This window comes from Euprymna scolopes, chromosome 2, assembly GCF_053919585.1.
Source record: "Euprymna scolopes isolate OS-2025 chromosome 2, ASM5391958v1, whole genome shotgun sequence".
Lineage (NCBI taxonomy): Eukaryota > Metazoa > Mollusca > Cephalopoda > Sepiida > Sepiolidae > Euprymna > Euprymna scolopes.
In genome coordinates, this window is record NC_136483.1 from 115,733,503 (window position 1) to 115,756,210 (window position 22,708).

A 22,708-nucleotide genomic window follows, 5' to 3' on the forward strand; every position below is an offset into this window, starting at 1 on the left:
CCACTTATCAAGGCCCGGAAGCCACTCAGGGATAAGGGCTATTGCAAGTACATTACGTTAGTGTGGAGATTTGATGAAGTGTTTACTTAAGGGGGCGGTTCATTAGGAATTTGTTAACGTTGGACTTGAACACATTCAAGTTGTAGTCAGGTGGGAAGCAGGCAGACAGAATAGAGTTCCACAGGCGTGCAGTTCTAAGAAAGAAGCTTTGTTCATGGAATCCACGTTTTGTTTTAGGCACAGATAAAGAGTGGGGGAAATTTTTCACAGTGGATTCGGCCAGACGAGTGTTTTTCGTGAAAGATTGGCGAGGGGGAACCAGAGATTGGAGTTCAGACGAGCACCTGCCTTGGAAATAACGATAAAACAAGGATAGGCTCGCAAGTCTCTTCTGTGGGAGAGAGGTTGCAGGGTAGAGAAAAGGGCATCCCCCACTAAGCTACGAAGTCTATTTTGTACTCTGTCAAGGCAGGATAGGCTGTTTTTAGCAGCTCCTGCCCAGATATGGCAGCAGTATTCCATCCTTGGACGTACTTGGCTTTTGTATAGATAGAGAATTGCATCAGTAGTGAGATATCTTCTGGAGCGGTAGAAGGATCCCACCATCATTTCAAGTGTTTATACTCAAAATTGTCGGAGGAGTTTGGTAGAGTTCTAGAAGGTCAAATCATAGAACTTTGACTCCTTAACAGTCAAATTCCTGGCGAAAACCAATCACAAACATTTTCCCAAATCTCAGTACCCTGTATATCAAATTTCGAGTGTAGGCTAAAATTTGACAGAGTTATTGCGTATGGAAATGTACACACACAGACACACACACACAGACACTTTCACTTTTATAGATATATGAATAGATTGTATATTAATGCTGTATTCTTGTAAGTTATATAATCTCTCCTGTTTCAACTGGACAAAACCCCAATTGCTCTTCTCCCCAAGCTGATCTAAAATCACATACTTTGCACATACCTTGGGAGGAGGGTTTAGCTTCTGGTCCTAAATTTTATTAGGCTGACCTTTTCAAAATCGATAAATACTGAATATCTATAGATTTCTATTGCTAAGGGTTGTATTAGCTTAACTTATATTTATACTGTATAGAATATCTATAAAATAGATAACTAATAGCCAAAGTTTGTACCCAGATTATAAATGATCTATATTAACTAGAAACTATATATTTCTTTCATTAGATGGGATAAAGTACTGATGATTAATCTGCACCCCACACTCATACATACCTCCTTTAAAAACGTAACCAATCTTAATCCTATTCTGAGGAGTTTAATTCAAAGCAGATACTAATTCTTTGATACTAACTCCATCGATCCTAACTATCCATGCGGAGCATAGAAATACCTGGCTTTGAAACCAGGTGCAGGGAAAACCCTCAGTGCTGATGGACCAGTAGATTTGGTTAGGTCATCCATTTAAGATAAGGAAAACTCTGATTTTAAACCTGTGCCACTGATCTCATACGTCTTGGCACGAAATAGGGGAGGCCTCCTCATTCCTGGATGACAACCTCCCTAGAGCTGGTGACTTGATCAAATCACCGGCTTGCAAACCTAAACTGCTTAAGGAGTAATAAGGCTCTGCCTATCTATACTCCATACTCCTTCTTTGCATATTAGCCAGGAGCAGAGGTGCGGCCACAAGGACTCATCAGAGACGACAAGTGCTTAACCTTGGTTCCTGACTAGGGCAATGAATGCCGTCCCCCACATTTGCCTTATTCCCTGGGCATCTTGGAGGTGGTTATTTACTGTATATGCTAACATTATTAAACTGGGCCACTCCTGTTGGACAGGTTTGAGGGTACCGGTTTGACAGTTACTGGTTACTGTTTTCAACTGACAGTACATGGGCCCTAACTCTTTGATAGCGCTTAGAGCAGCTGTTCTATCATCAGTTGTGTAATATCGGGATAATTATAGTGCCATGTCGGGCATGGAAAGGCACCCTGCACTCATCTCTGGTGGAAATTCCCGATGCCACATTCCTGTGGATGAGGAACCGACTGATGGTCTACTCGTGTTGCATGATGGTGGCTATGCACATCCGTTTTGTCTAGCACCTCGATCTAGATCTGAAACTACGAAATAGAATGAAATGACAGCTCAATCCAAAAACATGTTAAAACCAGACACACTCACGCCTCCTCCCTTGAGGCTTGCATTTACACATATCCGAGGACTTAGAACTAACTTAGATGATGTAGAATCATTTCTCCTAGCAAACTCCTCGGATATCTTAGCACTAAGCGAAACTAACTTGCACTCCTCCATCCCCTCTAACATCTTTTACATGTCTGGTAATCTTCCACTTTGTCGTAAGGACTTTAACAGGAACGGACTTGGAGTCTTTGTAACACCCTCCCCATGTCTAGAGAATCTAAACTAGAATCAGGTGATTAGGCCTTCACGTGCTTTAAACTAAATTTACAACATAGCGTTAACTACCTGTATTTTCTTTATTGCTCTCCATCAACCCAGGACTGTACTATAATCAATCATGTCTCTGACAGCATAGATGTAGCACTCTCCCTTGACACTAGCGCCCAAATACATGTATTTAGTGATTCTGACGGCCACCAGAGAAATTTGCTTGGCTTCTCAAACTACACAGACACAGCTAGTCGCATCATTCATAACTTTTCTATATCCCATTCCTTGACACAGACAGTAAGATTCCTGACCCATCTCCCAGATCGCCAGGACCAGCAAACCTCACTTCTGGATCTATTCCTGCGAGATCCTGAGGATTGTGGAACATATGCTGATTGGCCACTTAGGAATGCTGATCATGCTGTGATAATGATAGAATCACTCTAAACTCTCGACACCAAGTTGAAGAGACATTGCTCAAAACGACAACGTACTGAAATAAGGCTGACTGGGATGCCATTAGAGATCACATCAGAGACGCCCCATGGGGAAATATATTTTCTCTTCCTGCAGAATAGTGCGCAAATGAGACTATTGAATGATTCAAAGTAGCAATTGAAGCACATGTTCCTACACGGAAGGTCTATAGCAAACCCCACCCTACCCAATGGTTTACTTCTACTTGTGCAGCTGCCATTGCTCAGGGGCAACATGCATACCGTAGATTTATTCAGCATAAGTCCTGTACAAACAGGCAAAGTTTATAGAAGCTAGAAGTAATTGTAAGAAAGAAGTAGCAACAGTTAAGAGTGAATATACTGAAACCACCAGGAAACACATTGAAGCACAGAAATTAGGAACTCATGATTTCTGGAAAATCTACAATAGTGTAGTAGATAATGGGCAATCAATAATTCCCCCACTATCCAACAATCATAAGGTTGTTTGCACAGCAATTGAGAAAGCTAACAAGTTTGCCCGTTATTTTCTTTGGACAATTCTCCTCCTTGATTTTCCTCTGTGAACAGAAACCACACTAGATGATCTGAAAATCGCCCCTTCTCAAGTACATAATATCATAAAAAACCTAGACACCTCAAAAGCATGTCGACCTGATCTCATCCCGGCTGTGCTATTAAAAAAATGCCCCGCTGAGGTTACTCCCATTCTCTCTAAACTCTTTAACAAATGTCGTAACGAATCTTGCTTTCCTGACAGCTGCAAAAGAGCTTCAGTGGTACCAGTTTAAAAAAGCTCTGGCGAACCAACTGACCCATTAAATTATTCCTCAATTTACTTCCTCCCGCTTTTCGCCAAAATATTTGAGTCTTTAATTAATCAAGCTCTAGTCCACCACCTTATAGCTGCTAAACTTCTGTTTGGCCATCAATATGGATTTAGGCAAGCACTGGATAAGGCAGGGGAGAGGAGGGCAGTAGCCCTATATATATATATATATATATATATATATATATATATATATATATATATATAAGGCTTTTGACAGGGTATGGCACGATGGTCTCCTCATGAAAATAAAATCTAAGGTATTACTGGATGAATGCTTAACATAATTAAATCCTTAAATGAGAGAAGAATCCAGGTTGTCCTCGATGGGTGTATATCCAAACAATATGATATAAATGCAGGTGTACCTCAGGGATCGATCCTTACCTGATAAAATTGTCTCTGACATGAGTATATTTGCCGATGACACCATGCAGACACGTGGGGAAAACTAATGAGCACATATCGAAGGCAATGGTGGAAACCTTAGAGGAAGACCTTTAGGCTGTATTGGAATGGAGTCAAAAATGAATGGTAACGTTCAAAACTGCCAAGACAAAGCTTGTTTCATTTAATAATTACATGAATCCTTACCAACCAACAATAGCTATGGCTAAAGATACATTACCTGAAAGTACTTCGTTCAAACTCCTTGGCTTAACGTTCACAGGTAACATGAGTTGGAATAGATACATTGAGATCATGCCAAGGCTGCTGCAAAGAAGGTATGCTCTCTTTACCGTGCTAGAAAGTTACTTACGCCTGAAAGTATCCTGTTAAGGTATAACAACAGAACATATTATAATGATAAGACAAGATGGCGACCCATTGGAGATGGGCCGATGTGAGTCGCTTTGGTTCTTTCTAAATTTTATTATTACATCGTTGTGTATTTTTTCTATTTGAGAACTTTTTAGTTTTTCTAAGTCCGCGTAGAAAATATTCAATATTCACATACATATGGATTGTTTCTTGTGAACGAAACAGTTCTGTAAAATGTCCCGAAGTTTGTATCTTGGAAAAAATGATTAACTAAGATGAATAAAACTGTGGACTTTGGAATATAGCAAAACTAATATATATGTAATATATATATATGTAATTATATATATATATATATATATATATATATATATGAGAGAGACAGAGAGAGGGGGGGGAGAAAGTGATGAAATCTGTTGGAAATTTAGATTGCCTGTGTAACCTTTTTTGTTGTTACGCAACAAAATATTTCGAACTAAAATTGACAGTCGTTTCTACTTAAAAATCTGGGGCAGTTATTGAATATATTGAGAAAGTGGAATTAGTGTGCGACGCATAAAGCAGCTTGATCATGCCATCTCATTTCGGCTAACAGTTTAACAACAACTAAATAAAGAAGAAAACTCCGATACAGTACGACTTAAGCACTATTTACTTTATTTTCAAGACACGTGCTGCATCCGGACGATACCGTAGATGTGGGTTTGGCAGATTTGCGGAATCTGCCAGTCCTATTTTTAGGCATACTAAATCATGTGATGGTGCGTATTATGGTACAGGGCCTTCCTGCCCCTGTGTAAAGGCTGTTGCGGTCCTTCCCCATAATGAATTATCTGATGTTACAAGAGCCGTTGTCTTTAGCGCGAGTATCGATGACAGACAATGTTAAAGTTGAGGAACAAGTCATCACTGCGGCATAACCTATTTTAATCACTCGACCACTTGTATGGACAGGAACGATCTGATTATAAATATTATGAATGCAATGACCCTAATCATTTCGCGAAAAACTGCGTACAGATGAGGAAGGCCACTCGTCAACGCTATTATCAGTTAGTGATGAGACAACAGCATCAGTCTATTCTCCAGTCAGGAAGTTAACTCTGCGTTACCTATTACTACCATCTATATTGATCATGCATTATGCTTTGCTTTCCTCGACACTGGCTACTCACGTTCCATTTTCAGCGCAAATTTTTCTTGATCAAAGCAGTTAACGGTAAACACAGAGACCGATGCTACATCAGACTGCTGGGGAAATTGCATTGTACTGAAATTGGTAACGCTCGCACAATCAACGTGTTCCTGATTCAAGAGAAAGCTTGATTTTAATATACTACTTAGCATTGACTCCATTAAGGCACTCATAGGTCTTCGCATCGCGCAGTCCAGAAATGGTTAGCGGGTCGTGCACTAGAAAAGTTTGGACCTGTATCAACAACGGCATATAATGGTGAGAATTTTGTTCCATCCAAGGAATTAATATAAATGATGATTGAACTGCAGATCAATAAAAAAAAATAAAGATATGGTAATAGTTAGTTCCTTTGCACACGAGAATTTCTCACATACAAAACTGCGATAACGAAAAAATACTCACCGGTCAAATATTTATTATCTCAAAATACTTAATTAAAGACTAATTGTTGTAGCAATGAAAATAATAGGTCGTTTGAAAAATACGTCTTAAAACTATATTTAGGATGCTATTTTCTCAATTTTTTTAATAAAATGTTGCTTGTTTAATAATTCATTTACTTTAATTTGATTTAAAAAAAAACAAAAAAAAACAGAGGCTCTTAACTACAAAAGACTTTCCAAACGTGAGAATTCATATTACAAAGAATGCATTAAGCTCCACAATCTTTTTCAATTAGTTTATTAGAATATACATATGAAAACGTCCCCTACCTTTATATGAGAATCAAACTTTATACAGTTTTTAAAAGATATAAGCTCTTAATAACGAAAATGAAAAAAAAAAAATGTTCATGCTTTTTTCCAAGAATTTGAACTCTGTTATAATGCTTCCCAAACCCACCAAAGGGAGTATGGGGAAAAGGGTCCATAGATGATCGGACAACACGAAAATGCTTTCAGAAAGTCTGTAACGGTAATGGACAGATTTGAAGATGAAGTAAGATACGATAAATGGAATGCAGACGGGGAAGAGGAAAAGCGAGTAATTCACGCACATAAATACGGGATTGAGTAAAAGTATTCTTTTGCCGATTAAAAGCAAGCAATATGTAAAAATTTATTTTAAGTAAAGTCGGATTTCCATGGTTTCATTAGGTGATATAGCTCTACAAATAAAAGCTTCATATAGAATCCTGCTGCGTGTGTGCTTTAGTCGCTTATTGAGACGTTTTTCCTATTAAAAAGTAGTTTCATACAAATTCGCCAATTTTAATATTTTATCCGTGTAGATTTTTTTTTTTAATTAATAATTTCAGCGCATGAGTAGGAGTAACTAAGTAATAAGTGTAAATCTTTTAAAACAAAATAGCCTAAGAAAAATACGATAGAAACCCAATTTTGGTCACATTTTTGTATAACAACATCCGCGCACTCACTTCATATTATTCATGCGGACACTGGGAAATTACACGGCTATTACAAAAGACTTTCCAAACTATCGTTTTCGTATGACAAAAAATGCGCAAACTTCCATAATCTCCTTTCCAATGACGGTCTTACAATATGCATAATAAAACGTCCCCTGTATTTCGTTTTTAGACTTAAATTTAAAAGATTACCTACTATGCTTTCCCATAATTTCAACGCTCCAGTGTTCAACTGTTTTGTTTACTTAATGAAAGGAGATATATATATATATATATATATATATATATATATATATATATATATATATATATATATATTCATCATGGTAAGAGGTTTCTTAAATGTTTGATAGCGCTAGTGAAAAACCAGTTCTCGCTAATGAGAAATATAATCTAGCATAACCATGGCGTCGGTCAATTACCATAGAAACTTTTTTTTTTTTTTTTTACATTTTCACCCCAAACAAGGCACATTGCCACTTTGGTGTAGGGGGCTACTATCAGGGGAGACAGCTACTGGGACACTATGTAGGGATTTGGGCAGCAAGATGTTGGTTCACGTTGCACTTGAACTTCTACATGTCAGTACAGTTGGGGAAGCAGTGACCTGGAATGGAATTCCAAAGTCTAGCGGTTCTGGGGAAGAAACTACTGGAGTAGAAAGATCTTTTACATCTAGGGATCTCTACAGTGTGGGGGTGGGATTTTGCAGCTTGTCGGGTCTGTCGAGGGTGTTCACGTCGTGGGAGCACAAGTGCTTGCAGTTCGTCAGAGCATTCACCATTAAAATACTTGTAGAACAGGCAGAGGGATGCAACGTTTCGTCGATGGGACAGAGGCTGAAGCTTAGATGCCAGTTTAGGGTCTATCAGATTTGCGACTCTCTTTTGAACCCTGTCAAGGAGCGAGAGACTAGTAGCCGATGCACCAGCCCAAATATGACAGCAATACTCCATACATGGGCGAATGGTTGCCTTATAGAGGTACAGGATACTTTCGGGTGTTAGTAGTTTTCTAGCACGGTAGAGGGAGCCCACCTTTCTTGCAGCGGCCCTGGCAATGCCCTCGATGTAATTGTTCCAACTCATGTTTCCTGTGAACGTTAAGCCAAGGAGCTTGAAAGACGTACTCTCAGATAAAGAGTCGTTGGCCATTGCTATTGGTGGTAGAGAAGGTTTCTTGCAATTATTGAATGAAACCAGTTTAATCTTGGCGGCATTGAACGTGACCATCCATTTTTGTCCCCATTCTACTACTGATTGGAGGTCATCCTCTAGTGTTTCTGCCATTTCTTTAGATATATGTTCATTTTCATTCTAAAGCTTTTTCTTTATGAATAGGACTTGGACAAATTACTTCATTAAAAAATGCATATAATTATATAAAAAGTACATTTCTTTCCAGTGTTCGTTTAAAGGAATTATTTAACCCCCCATCAAATAGAATAAGAAAAACGCAAACAAAAAAAAAAATTGTACGCCCATAAAATGATCGCTGCTCTTAGTTATACAATAATAGGACCATTTCAATTTTTAATTCATTTTTGATATTTTTATTTTCTGTTTTTAATGTTAAATCTAATTTAGCTTTTGTCTATAATTTAAATTCAGAACCGGTTTTTACACAAAATATTCCCTTACTGTTATGGTGTGTCCACCCTACGGATAATACTCTTCCACTTATTATAAAGACTTGAAGAATATGTCCGTCGTTAGCAGCTGCGTAATGGTTGAGTCTTGCATTCGTGGCAGTCGGGCGGACGTATACACACATTTTATTGTATCTGTTTTTCTGTTCAATATAATTCGTTTCCAATAATTATCGAGTTGTGTCTTCCTTTAGGGTCCTTACGGGACCACAACACTTAAACATTTTTTAATTAAACCCTGAATTCCTTCAAAAATAATTTTTTAAAATCTATGTATTTGCAAATCGTCTTATTCGTATCAAATATAAACTTCCTTCCAGTGTTTGTGTATAGGCACTATTACAATTTTCACTCCCCTGGATGATTTTTTTAAATTACAAAATAATAGGCATTTAAAACTTCAGTATTATTTATGAATTTAATCATTACACAAAAATACAGTTAATACTTAAAGATAGCTTTAAAAAATCAGATGAAAATATTTATATGGGCACATGACGTTCTTAGGCTTTTCAATTTTCCAGAGAAACATTAATGCAACCCCCCCCTACTAATACTTATAAGATTATTAAATGAAATAATATTAACCTACTTTCTTTAAATCTTATTATTTGTTACTGCCGGTTCCCATGTACAGTGAATCCTAATAATATCTATTTTAAGATAATAAATGTATTTCGAGATCAGTACTATTAACATGACTCTTCTTTCGTAAGATAATTATCATTGCTATTGAAATATTCTTTGAATAAATAAAATTATTTATTTGTTTATAATTGTAGCATTTTGATTCTTCTTTAAACAATATATTCTGTTTTGTCATTAAAATATTCTTCAAATCAATAAAATTGAATGCCATTTGTTGACAAATGTGTTTATTTAAAATTGTACTGTTTTAGTCAATGAGACGACAGTTTGATGTGACGACGATTTTTTTTTTAAATGGATAAAATCGGGATTGTTTACGTTGACGACGTCAGATTAATCACCGATGAATATCTTTACTGATCGGAGGATAGTATTGTGTGGGAAAAGTTATAACATACGTACGAACATGAAATGTCGTCCTCTGTTGTTCCACAGAAGATTAGTGAACTGATTATTAACGGCTGAGTTGAAAAGATAATTTAAATTGAATGATGTCCAAGGAAGCATAACAAACAAACAACAACAAACAACAACAAAAAAGAAGAAAATAAGACGAAGAACAAGAACAAGAAAAACAATATGAAGGATTTAAGGGGATTAAACTTCAATGGAAAGAAAGCAGTACATATATTTATACCGGAGGCCATAAGTGGTGACTCCTTTGTAAAAACAAGAAAAAAAAAACAGGAGAAAAGCTGATCATCAAGAGATACAGGTAAGATCGAAACTAAAAATAAAAAGATGACAAGGTGGGAAGAGTAGAAACTACATGGACGTTTTATGAGATTGACCAAAGATTCCGTTTATCTCTTTAGGTGTAATTTTCGTAGTCATGTTCACACGAAAAACTTAGGCATGACTACAAAAAGGAAACCTGACCAGAGAAACGGAATCACTATTCAAAGCCCAAAATAGAAAAAAAACAGAAAAACAATAAGTGTAGAACGTGTACAAAGAGGTGAAACGATAAATCCCATAAATGAATGTAGCATCAAACAGACACGAAAATATGGCAAATATATTCCACTTGCAACCATGTAAACGTCTGCATTTTGAACATGGCAACTGATGGTGTGGACACAAACCGATGACATTACTATAACATGAAAGACAAAATATTCTTAGACGTACAAACAGAAAAACTTATCCTAGCAAAGAGACTTGAGAGTGTATATATATATATATATATATATATATATATATATTATTCCTTAATTGGAATTCATTTTTGAAATGAGCATTATATATTAATTTATTTTTATTTCGGACTATTATTCCCATCTTTATTAGTTGTTGTTTTTGATCTTTTATTGGTTTTGTTTATTCACAACGTTTCGGCCAACTATTCCTCTGGCCTGCGTCAGGTGGTAACCGCGATGGATAGGAACTTCGAATCTCCTAACTGCATTCTCAGCCATCACTGCCATCCGTAGTTGTTGTCGTCTCACCACATTTTGGCCAATTAACCTCTGGCACGCTTTGGGTGGGAATGAAACCGCTATCTTCAGACAATGTCTGAAGATAGCGGTTTCAATCCCACCCACAGGAGATTCGAAGTTCCTATCCGTCGCGGTTACCACTTGACGAAGGCCAGAGGAATAGTTGGCCGAAACGTTGTGAATAAACAAAACCCATAAAAGATCAAAAACTACAACTAATAAAGATGAGAATAATAGTCCGAAATAAAATAAATTAGTAGACTTGAGTAGTTAACAAGGAGGAAAAACCCTGACAAATTGCAGATTTTATCATCCCTGCTGTCCACAAAGTGAAAATCAAAGAGGCATAAAAATGAAGTCATTACATAGACCTTGCCTTAGAAGTTTAAAGAATGTAAAGCATAAAGAAATCACTAATATGGATAATTATAAGAACACTAGGTACATTCCTGAAAATCTAGAAAAAAGATTTCGAAAAATTATAATTAAAAGGGAATATGGACATTATACAATGCACGGCAATAGTGAAAAAAAAATGAAATCAAATACTCGATTATGGAAATCAATTCGCACATAAAATTGTCGTGAAGTGTCAGGAGGATGAAAAGGCTGAGGAGGGTGAGCATAAACAAGATCTTCACTAGAAAAAAATATAGTGAATGCTGCACATTGAAGATATTTCACTCAAATTTTAGAAACATTATCAGAACACAGAAAGATTGATCACCGCTGCAGAAATACCACCAAGCTGAACAATAGAGGCAATGAAACCAGAAACAAAAAGACAAGAAAATAAAACTAGAAAGAAAAAGAGTTATATGAACGATTCATAAGAATAACAAGAGAATCACAAACATCTGAAGATAGCTAAGAAAAGGACACATGAAGAGAGAAACGAAATCCCTGTTGACAGTTGCACAGAATCATGCGATTAGAACTAAACACATTAAAGTTAAAATCGATAAAACTCAGTAAAATCACAAAAGGTAGACTGTGGACAAAGAGACGAAACGATAATCCATATAAGTGAATACAGCAAACTAGTCCCCCAAAAGATTACAAGAACAAATACGACTGCGTGTGAAAAGCAAACGACTACACTTTGAATATGCAGACGAATACACAAACCGGACACGGTATTGAAAAACGAAAAAGACAACATACTTTGTAACATGGAGGTACAAACAGATAAACTCAAAGTAAGGTGATCGGGCGCCATAAGAATTAACAAGGAGGAAAGTAACCGCCAAATTATAGATTGTGCCGTTCCAGCAGTTCATGGCGTGAGGATCAAAAAGCTGGAAAAAAAAACAAAGCAAACATATGAGAAAACGGTAAAGAATATGTGTGGCACTATATCTCAGTGCCACGGTTGCTAACACACACTCTACAGCATGGCCAGGTGGTGATTTGGCCATAAGCGTAGAGATACACAGAAGTGCAATCCCAGAATTCCCTTTCTAGATCGATCTCTTTCTCGTCCGGACAACATGGGGTGAGCACGCGTGGTTCTGTCTCTCCGTGAACGAGAGGAGGATACCCCTACCCCTCGGCACTAGTTAAGCATAGTTTAATAATTGTAGGATATGTAAAGTGTAAATTATTTTTGTAAAATAAATAGTAAATTATGTTTCATAAATATTACGATTGTGTCGTGTTGTGTGTTTTATTGAGTCTGCCATGAATGCCTCCATCAAACAACGAAGCGGTCCGGAGGACGAAGAAAGAAAATTTCAACCAGAATGCCACCAGGGTGAAGAGGTCATCTTGAGAAAATAAAGGAACCACACCCACATCCAACATCTCAGGTATGATTTTCTTCTTGATACACCGACCCTAATTACTGGCCATCTTCACATCTTCCAGAGACCGTTTCTAAGACAATTAGTGTAACACGTGAAGCCAGTCACACGCCAGTGACCGGATGATCGTGTTATATATGGAACATGAAGAAAGTCAAACAATACCAAGAATTGTAGGAGCACTAGGAACAGTCCCCCAAAACTTGGGAAAATGATTAGTAAAAATTGGAATCAAGGGAAGATTGAGACTATGCAATCGACGGTAATGCTGAAAAGGGCTGAAATTTTAAGGAAGCCCCTAAAAGTAGAAAACAAATAGCATAGACTACAGACACTAACCAGACAGGTGGAAAGAAAAACAAAGATGGAATGAACACTGCATGAATTTTAGAAAACAGAAATTGAAAGAAATCTTGTAAACTGTGCCCCATCCAAAAACACGCAAAAACGCATCAGCCTCGATTGATACCACACATAAGCGTGACAGTCAAGGAGTATAGAAATATCAAAGAGAGAAAGCACTAACCAGACCTCCACTGGATGAATGTAAAAAGTACTTGGACCTTGGAATTTCAAATTCCAGTGAAGATCAATGGTTGTTGCCAGCGAGAGTCAATGGCAAGCGACTGTTGCGATAATGCAAAGTTATTTTCAAAGATTATTAAAAGAGGTGAGAAGTACTGCAAATCTGGATAAATTTGTTGTCACCCAAACTCCAGGGAACAACACCGGTTGTTGCCAGTGAGTAATCTCTGATGATGACCGATGTGAGAACTCTTAGTGAATACAAATAATATTCAAGCACTAAAATTAATAACGTATTATCAAAGAATTAAATGTTGTAACAAATGTTTATTTTCAAGAAATTTTTTCTAATGAATTCAATTTTAATTAATAAAAATTGTCAAACATTAACAAATTAAATAATTAAATATTATAAAAATGTTCAGTTTCAAGAAATGTTATTTCAGTTTAACAACCAATTAAAAGTTGGCAAACATTAAATTAACAAATTAAGTATTAAAGAATACAATATCACAATAATATTAATTTTCACAATCACATATAGTTTTCTTTTATATTTAAAATCAAAATATAAAAAATCATGATTAACACTTCATAATCAGCTAAATACGTACAGTGCTATAATAAAACCAACTTCTTGTTGGAAAATATTCCATCCTATTCATCCACATGCTTGGGAACAAACTCTCCGTTCAAAAGACGGCTTTTCAGTTGTGTCACCACGTGTTCTTTGGTAGGTGGTACTGAAACACTTGCCAACTCATCTTCCAGACTGTATATATTTGCAAGAAAGTGTCACCGTCCTCCCATATACAGCGCCTGATATTTTCAAATGGTCATCCGTTTGGAACTGACCGAGCTCAAAATCGCTTAACTTCGATGGTCTAACGAAAACCAGCGTGTAAACGTATGTATATAAAATATTACTAAATATCAATCTAATAACTGAACAAAACAATTGACCAACTTACTAAAAATAATTGTTAGTCGTGGGAAAATTTCTATCTCCCCCCTCGCTCTCTATCCATCTTTCTACTTATATATATATATATATATATATATATATGCTTTGCATATTTGCGTGTGTGATTTCGTTACCTATAGACTTCGAAACGACTAGGCCGATTATTTTTTAAATTTCACAGAAATGCACTTTGTGTGTCTGGGAGTGTGATTAGATAGGTTTGTATCGGAATGCTTCGGATAAGTATCGAAAATCGATAATCGAAAAAGTCCGATAAAATAAGAAACAGTTCGATTTTGACCAAAGTAAACACCTTATACAGCCTAATATTAGAAGTGCACTTAAGATTTATCACCGCACAAGCGGAAGAGCCCGGCGGATAAAATCAACAGTAAGTTCTTTGATAAGACAGGAGCGCATTCAAAATGAATTTGTCTGTTTAGAATACTATTCAACCATGATACTTGATTTTTTGATTCAAGCCATCATATAAAAATGAAAGAGATCCCCGACTAGAGCAGGCAATCAATCGATTTGGTTGAAAAAAGAAAAACAACTTTTTCATCGATTGCGATGACAAAAGTATTGGAAGTGTGGAACATTCGTTGATCCTCATTCTATTCCGGGCAACATCGGGTCTTCCTGCTAGTTAAAAATAAAAAGAGAAACTATTGAAGGCTAACAAACGCAGCTTAGAAAACTATAAATATTTCTAAATTATTAAATAAAAACATGTTTTCAATGAATATTTTAAAAAATGGGTGCTAATGCAGAGAGTGATCCGCGCTATTTTTTTTAAATCGTATTTCCACGTTTAATTAAAGTTTTTTTTTTTTTATTCAACTGTAAGGTTAAAGTACAGAATAGGTACAAAATACGCTCCCCTCCCCATATTAAGAATGGCTTTTTTAAATAATGACATTTCAGTACGGATCACACTCTGCACGAGTACCAAAAATGTATATAATATTTAATTACCAATGTAATCATTTTCGTATAGTTTGTAAATTTCAGACTTCTGTTTTATTTGATTTTGTTCGATTTCTGATTATCAATAAAGCTATGTCATACTATAGTTAAAAAACATGTTTATTTATATTGGTGATCTTTTAAACCAACACATTTCAGGTGAAACCATTATTATGCACTTACGTGTCTTATGGAAATTAGTATAAATTGTAAAAATTACGAAAAATGATAGAGTAGAAAAATAATTTACAAGTAAAATTAGAATTTATAGAATTATCGAGTGTTATCGTAGGTTTTTGTGTGGAAGAGTTATGCGACAAATTCTGTATTAAAAACTGACTTATCTCCCTTGAGGATCCGCCATTTTTAACATAATTTCTTAGAACGTAATTGTACATGATATATATATATATATATATATATATATATATATATATATATATATATATTCTACCGAATCATTTTTCGTCATTTTGGAGATTTATACGGATTTCGACATAATGCGTAAGTAAACAATGTTTACACCTGAAATACGTTGATTTAAAAGATAACCATTCTATACAAGCTCCATAAATAAATATATTCGACCTCTGAACAGAAATGTTTTTAGTTTAAATGTTATAAAATTGAATTAATTTTTAACGACAAAATCAAGTAAGAAAAAAAAAACTTAAAAACTACAACATATATCTTATGTATTTTTAATAAAACACTTAATGATACACGCATAGTTTTTAAACAAACTGAACTTTAGCACGTAAATAAAATTGCGAAAATAAAAGAATGTAGATAAAAGTGTTATTTGAAACATTCTTTTGATTCCTACGACAATAACTGTCGAATAATTTAACGTTAAAATGATTGCATAACGAATGTTAATAACTTACCAGATGCTCAAGTGCCATACTGCCTAATCTTGTTCCGCCATGTTAAGTCTGAAAATGACGCATGCTCAACCTTATTCGGCTTATACGCAGACCGCAGTTTGCAATTGACATCGGTATTCATTTTTTTTTTTTTTTTTTTTTTACTTTCGAGATCAGTCTTGTCTTCTATAACTATATTCCTCTTTTTTAATTTTTAATTTATTTTGCAGAATAATTGTTTTTTTTTTTAATTTAAACATTCATATTTGTGGAAGAGAGACAGAGAGTTCTCGTTGGCATCAAGACTGGAAGGATAAATAAAGGAATGTTAGACTTCCTCGGCGCCAGCCAGAGGATGGTAAAACAGGTCAGAAAAGAATTTGAAAGATAACGAGGCGACCTTAGAGAGAAAAGACATAATCAATGATCTGGCAACCTCAAAAGTTCGTTGCTAAAACTAATGAATTAGCTCCAGAGCCTCTGAGGACGGAAGTCGAGAAGCCGTCTTGAGATTATCATTAAAGCCAAGGGCAAGTTCATCTTTTTTTTTCTTTTTTTTTTCTTTTTATACTTAAGAATTAAAAATATACTCAGTGGTAAAGCGTCCATTTTGCTTGGGAAACGATCAACGTTCAAATCTCTGTATTGTCTCTTACACCAATGTTCATTCAAGCTAAATTAAATTTAATCTTTTCCATTTTATTGTTTTTTATATAAACAATATTTTAAAATAAATTTTCAGATTTGCAGAAAGTTTAAAACAATGGAAAAAAATTGATACTTGATATATTTTTTAAAATCTTTTTTAAGTATTAGCAGTTCAGCCAGCTTTGCTCGGACCCTATATACTGTTCATAACTTGTATATATATTAAAAAGTTTGACTCATGTCCAGGTAACCTACATCTAAAATTTCAAGTGTTTAGACCCAAAATTAGCGGAAGATTTTGGTAGAGTCTGTAAAGGTCAACTCTTTAAACTTTGACCTCTTGGAAGCCAAATTTTCCCCAAAAAACTGATTACAAAGCTTGCTGCATGTCTGAATACACTTTATGTAAAATTTCAAACGTTTAGACCAAAAATTTGCTGAGTAATTTGGTAGAGACCGCAGAGGTCAAATTCTTTTAAAACTTTGACCACAAATTTGACCCCCTATACATTTATTGTTTTGGGCTCAAATCAAATTAAGAAGTTTGATCCATGTCCAAGTAACCTACAGGTAAAATTTCAAGTTTTTAGAGGAGTTTGGTAGAGTTTTCAAAGGTCAAATCTTTGACTTTGACTCCTTGACAACCAAAAACCGATTAAAAAGTTTTTCCCAAATCTCAATATCCCTTATGACAAATCTCTAGCCTGTAGACTGTAAATTGACAGAGTAGTTTGGTAGGGAAATGTACACACACAGACAATTTCACTTTTATAGATATATAAATTCAAGTTTCGTCCTTGACTGTATTTTACCTTTCAATTTTTGAGGGATTCGTATGTTTATAAATATAGTCAGATATTGTAAAAATAACTAATTTTCTAAGCTTTGTTGTAAATCTTTTTTAAGATGTTATTAACAATATCTCCTTGCTCTTTCTGCAGCAAAATAAAATGAACATTTTATATATTTTTTCTGCTTGTGAAATTTGTTTAGATGAGGATTGATTATTCGTATTATTTGGATACTTTGGACTACTACTCTCATCTAAAGTATTATTTTCACAAAATTTCGGTCGATAGAACCTCCGACCTTCTAATGCATCTTCTCGAATTCAATAATCTTTCTGTCGAACTCGGAAATGACAACTTGCATCTGAATTTATTCACTACACCATGGATCCTTGCGTAGTGTAATGGATAAAGTCGTCATCATCATCCAGCGTGGCCGCAGCCAAGATTGAACTCACTACACGTGTTTATAGTGTAATTCAAATCTTGTCGGTAGCTAAATACTTAATGCTTTGCCAGGGCTATCAAAGGTATATTTTATCGTGACGCCATCACTTGATGGAGTGTCTACCACGGCTTAAAAGAGTCCCATCTATCCTCGAGAGAAGGATAGACCGCGCCAATTTCTCAACCTGGTATTTTACTTCACGGTACATATAGCGCCTCGCCTTCCCAAATGGTCACCCATCTGGTACTGGTCAGGGTCAACGTTGCTTAACTTTGGTGATCTGGCGAAAACCGGTGTGTCAACGTGACTGTGCCGTATATGTGGATAAAGTACTTGGTGAAATTCCATTTATTCACTACGCCATGGGTCCTTGTGTAGTGTAGTGGATTAAGTATTTGGTGAAATTCAGTTAAAGTCACACTTTTGTACGGGCGACACTCAAAATACAGTCGTGAATTACTTAGGATTCTAAACAGTCATGGCTGGCAAAACGAGTGCATGCTACTCTTGTGGATTATACAAAAGATTCCGTTCATCTGGAAAAGGTCAGAAGTTATATCGACCAAAACGTTATGAAAATAACACTCAAAATGAAAATAGTAGTCCGAAAAATCCAAATATGGATATATTTTTAATACAGGGTATTATTTATTAAGATGAGCTTTTGTTTTATTATATTGTTTGTGCGGATAATATTACTAAAAAAAAGCGATCATTTAGTCCGCGGGACTAGAAATAAGCCTTACAATGTGAAAAATAAAACTAATAAAGGATTCGAAATTGTGCCTTAGAAGAGGGGGTGCCAAAAATGAGCGTCGTCAAATGAAAATACCGTACAACCAGAGAAAGCTGAAATTGTAAAAAATAATCTCCAAAACCTTGTCGTAAATCTCTGCTCACGAGTTTAGTAACAATGTAACCATATCTACTTTCTGCATTAGCAATGAAATGCGGTGAACATTTTTATATGTAGTTTTTTAATGCATGAAAGTCCTTCTTCTGGGAATGAAGGTTCGAATCCTGTACAAGTCTTACTTTTTACACATTCATATGTATCTATTTTTAGTTATAAGCTCAAACATTGGTCGTTTGGGTGGTAAATACGTCGGTGTATTTTTGTTGCTTACTTGAAGAACGAAAACGGGCGAATTTCTCATTAAAAAGTTTAAGAACATTCGAATTGAATGTGTATGAAAGAAATATATAAATCCCTTGAGAAGCGTTGGTAATAATGAATAAATAAGTGAACCATTTATTAGGGATGGACATCGAGAGAAAGCCAAAAACCCACGTTATCCCCGTCAAGGAAGACAACTTTAAGTAGACGATGACTCTATGTCTGTCCTGGTTCACTATTTTGCACTCGTTAGATGTTTTGTATAAGGAGTAAATCGTAATCGACAAAAGAGAAGTGTTGAAGATGATCATTAAAGCTAATGGAAGGGCGAAGGCGAGGATCAACTGGAGATGTTTGCTTAGATAACAATTTGGAAGGCCATAGCCAGTGACTATAACCCCGTACAACACCATGTTTGCACATATTGTGCTTCCAACGGCAAGCAACGGTAGTCCGTATGCTATCAGGGCGTATATGATAATTGTTTTGTTCGTTTTTGTATCTCTGCCGACGAGAAGACGTGTGAAAACGCGGTACATGTGGAAGCTGCAGACGCTCATCCAACCGAATGTCGACAGCCAAGCAAAATGGCGGATGGCGCCTATGACCGCGCACGCCGTGTCATCATCGAACGATTTGACAAGAAACAACGCCTGCGCAACGAACAACGTGCAACAGAGAAAGATGTTACATTTGCCCGGCAGCGTCCTCAGCTTAGAGAAAATGGCGTACGTTGTTAAAGTCAGCACCAGACACACAAGGGAAATACTTATAAACACTTTAGTAAGCACGATTTCTATAAAATCCACAGCAAGCGGTTCAACAACTGAAAAAGTGCCCGGATAATCGGACAAGCAGATCATAGCGGTGCCGTTCGAATAGAACTCTACACGGTCCATTGTTAAGTTCACTCGACGAACGTTAAAAATAATTTGGGAGTTATTTTCGTCGAGGGTAAATTCATCAGTCGATAGCCGTACCTTTGGACATTCGCGGATCTCTGAATATAGTATTGATCGATGGATAGAGAAACTTGGGAGTATTTGCAATAACTCACTATTATATAAGGACCTATCCGGAAATTTCCCTCGAAAATAATCCTCTGAAATCTTTAAAGATTCAAAATCTTTTACAATGTGGAAGAAGGTCGAGAGAACCATCTTTTTTATTTCAGAAATCAATGAATCGATATCCTTCTCCATTTTGGCGAACGTCTCAGCACCCGTTCCTTCGAAGTAGATGTAGAAGAGAATTTTTTCTACTAAAGGGGGTTGATCAGTCCGATTATTTAGCCGGTATTTGAAGGTGATCAACGGTTGCATCGAGCGGTGATGTTTGTATGTCGTATCCCAAAAGATCTTTTTGAACAGGTCAGCCTCTTTTTCAGTGAGGTCCTGCAGCGGAATGAGGGAGAAGTGAATTTTGTAAGGTATTTTGTAGGCTGACGTAAGGATCTGGGAACAGGTGGAATTAGGGTCCATGTAAAAACCGAATGAACACTCAATGCGACGGCAGCGTTTCTGAAAAAAAAAAAAAAAAAAAAAGATTTCATGTCAAGAATTTTGTATGTTCGTGTGAAATACAGATAGGTTATTTTATGCCTTTTTTTCTTCTTCTCAGGAAAATAGATCCACTGTGAAATACCCTGGTAAAATATGAACTTATTTTCACATCACACATGCACATATGCATTTTGATGTAAATTTAAAATTTAAAAAAATAAAAAAATAATAATTTCACCGAAATATTTGAAAACGGATCTATTCAAGTGAATTTTGTGTTTTTTGAGGAAAATAAAGATCTAGCGAGGGGGACTTTGTTGTCTTTATTTGTTGATACATAAAATACGAAATATCGTTTTGAGGATGTTTAAATAATTTTATGTTGCATTGTACGAGCATAAAATGAATATCGACCATAAACAACTGTAAATACGTTTAGTACATTCTTTATTTGGAATATGATTTGAAAATAATTTAAATCGTTGAGCTGTCTGTGTTTGCGATATATATAATTATTTACTATAATAATTATTAAAATCCTACATACACTAGTGTTTCATCCTTTCGGGAATCATCAGTGCAGAGTGTGACGATTAACAACGATAGACAAAATTGTCTTCTGAGCATGCGAACATATCGACGAAGGCTGAAACACTAAATAACTACTATGGCTGGAGCGTTCATAGCGCTGAAGTTATTTTTGTAACTGTTTAAATCATTACTATATATTGGGAACAGTATAATAATGTAAACAATGCAATAATAGAGAATTTGCTATATAATGATCAATACGAAATCTTTAATTCATAATACAGTTTATTTTTCATTTTTAATATTTAATCACTTCATATGCGTGTCACGATGGTACAGTGGTAACATCACTAGCTTTGAATGCTGCAGTTTCGGTTTCGATTCTAGCTGGTGGCGGCTAAATACTTTTTTTTATTTTTTAAATCACAACTCAATAATAATATATACGAAATCTGGACAATTTAAAATATCATATTTAAGCGTATTATACGACCGGGCAGCCCTCCTCCGTTAGTATATATATATATATATATATATATATATATATATATATATATATACTTGGGCGGTCGGGTTTCGATCCTGCCTTGAGACAGTTGCTTGTCTAGCTGCACTGATGAGCTGTGAAACAGCGAAACAGTACTGTATGTGGATGACTACATATATATATGTGTGTGTGTGTGTGTGTGTGTGTGTGTGTGTGTGTGTGTGTCAATAAAGAGAGAAAATGAAGGTATATAAAACTATATACTGATATATATAGATTTATTTAATAAGGGTATACATTAATTAGGGGTGTTGGATAAGTGAGGACTCTTTATACCATAGTATTCTGAAGCATAATGCTTCTCATCACAAGAGTAGAGTAACATAATAGGGATAAATAAATTATTGAGGCTGTTTAGGAGAACTATAATTATCTTTGTGATATATGATATAGTTTGTATTATGTAATGAATGTAGGCATATAGCAAAGTAGGTTTAATGTATGTTGACTGTTTGCGTCTGAACTCTCAGGGGGATATAAGGTAGGTTGGTTGAAAGAAGTTGCTTGATTAAACATGTATACATGAAATAGAGAGTTTATGCTATGTCGGTATATTTTTTTAGAAGGGGTGCATTGTAAAAAGATTTTAATTGAGTAAGCTAGACGATAACAGATGGTAGAGTAAGAGGATAAAATATCAATGGGTATGGGGTAGTTGGTTGTAAAAATATAAGAATTATAAAGTAATAATAGAAACTAATAGTTTTATTAAATATAGGAGAGTAAGAAATAAAGAATAGGGAAATATAGTGGATATAAAAAGAAAGAAAAAAGTAAAATAAAATAATAAAAAAATATAAAATAAAATGTAATGAAAGGTCGATAAACGAGCAAACATCCAGTGGGAGAAATTTCTTTAAGGCAACGGTAGAGGTGGTGTAATAGCAAGCCTTTAAAATAAGCTCGTCGAAATGTGTGTGTGTGTGTGTATATATATATATATATATATAGTTATCCTCACACAGACTATTCGGCACTTCTAACCTCCGACCCATCAGATCACTGCCCGTAAACGACCTCATCAAATGCCATTTATATAGATACTTGCCTACCGCTTTTACAGTGCTCGCTCTGCTTGTTTTTTTTTTTTTTGTTTTTTTGTTTGTTTACAAACAAACAAACAGAGAACTTCGCATAACGCAAATTAAGCAGCTGGTGAAATCATTTTGCGACAGTGCTCTATGCAAGAAGTAGGGGTGGCTAAGAAGATCGTTCCAAAAATAAGGCCTCCTATTTATTTCATCAAAAAGTAGAAGAGAT

At 35.5% G+C, this 22,708-nt stretch overlaps 1 protein-coding gene across 4 annotated transcripts in view; it reads right to left on the bottom strand.

Moving 5' to 3' along the window:
- The window catches only part of LOC145294472 (uncharacterized), a 61,982-nt gene that overhangs the window by 27,958 nt on the left and 11,316 nt on the right, over positions 1-22,708 (bottom strand). For 2 of the 4 annotated variants that reach the window (XM_080141382.1, XM_080141383.1), the window contains exon 2: positions 15,889-20,388. In XM_080141382.1, coding sequence (XP_079997508.1) covers positions 18,826-20,388 — 1,563 coding nt within the window. In that variant the 3' untranslated portion in view covers positions 15,889-18,825. Of the gene's footprint in view, positions 1-13,380; positions 14,701-15,888; positions 20,389-22,708 lie in introns of those variants that run through there. The other 2 variants (XM_080141381.1, XM_080141384.1) reach the window with 2 other exon arrangements.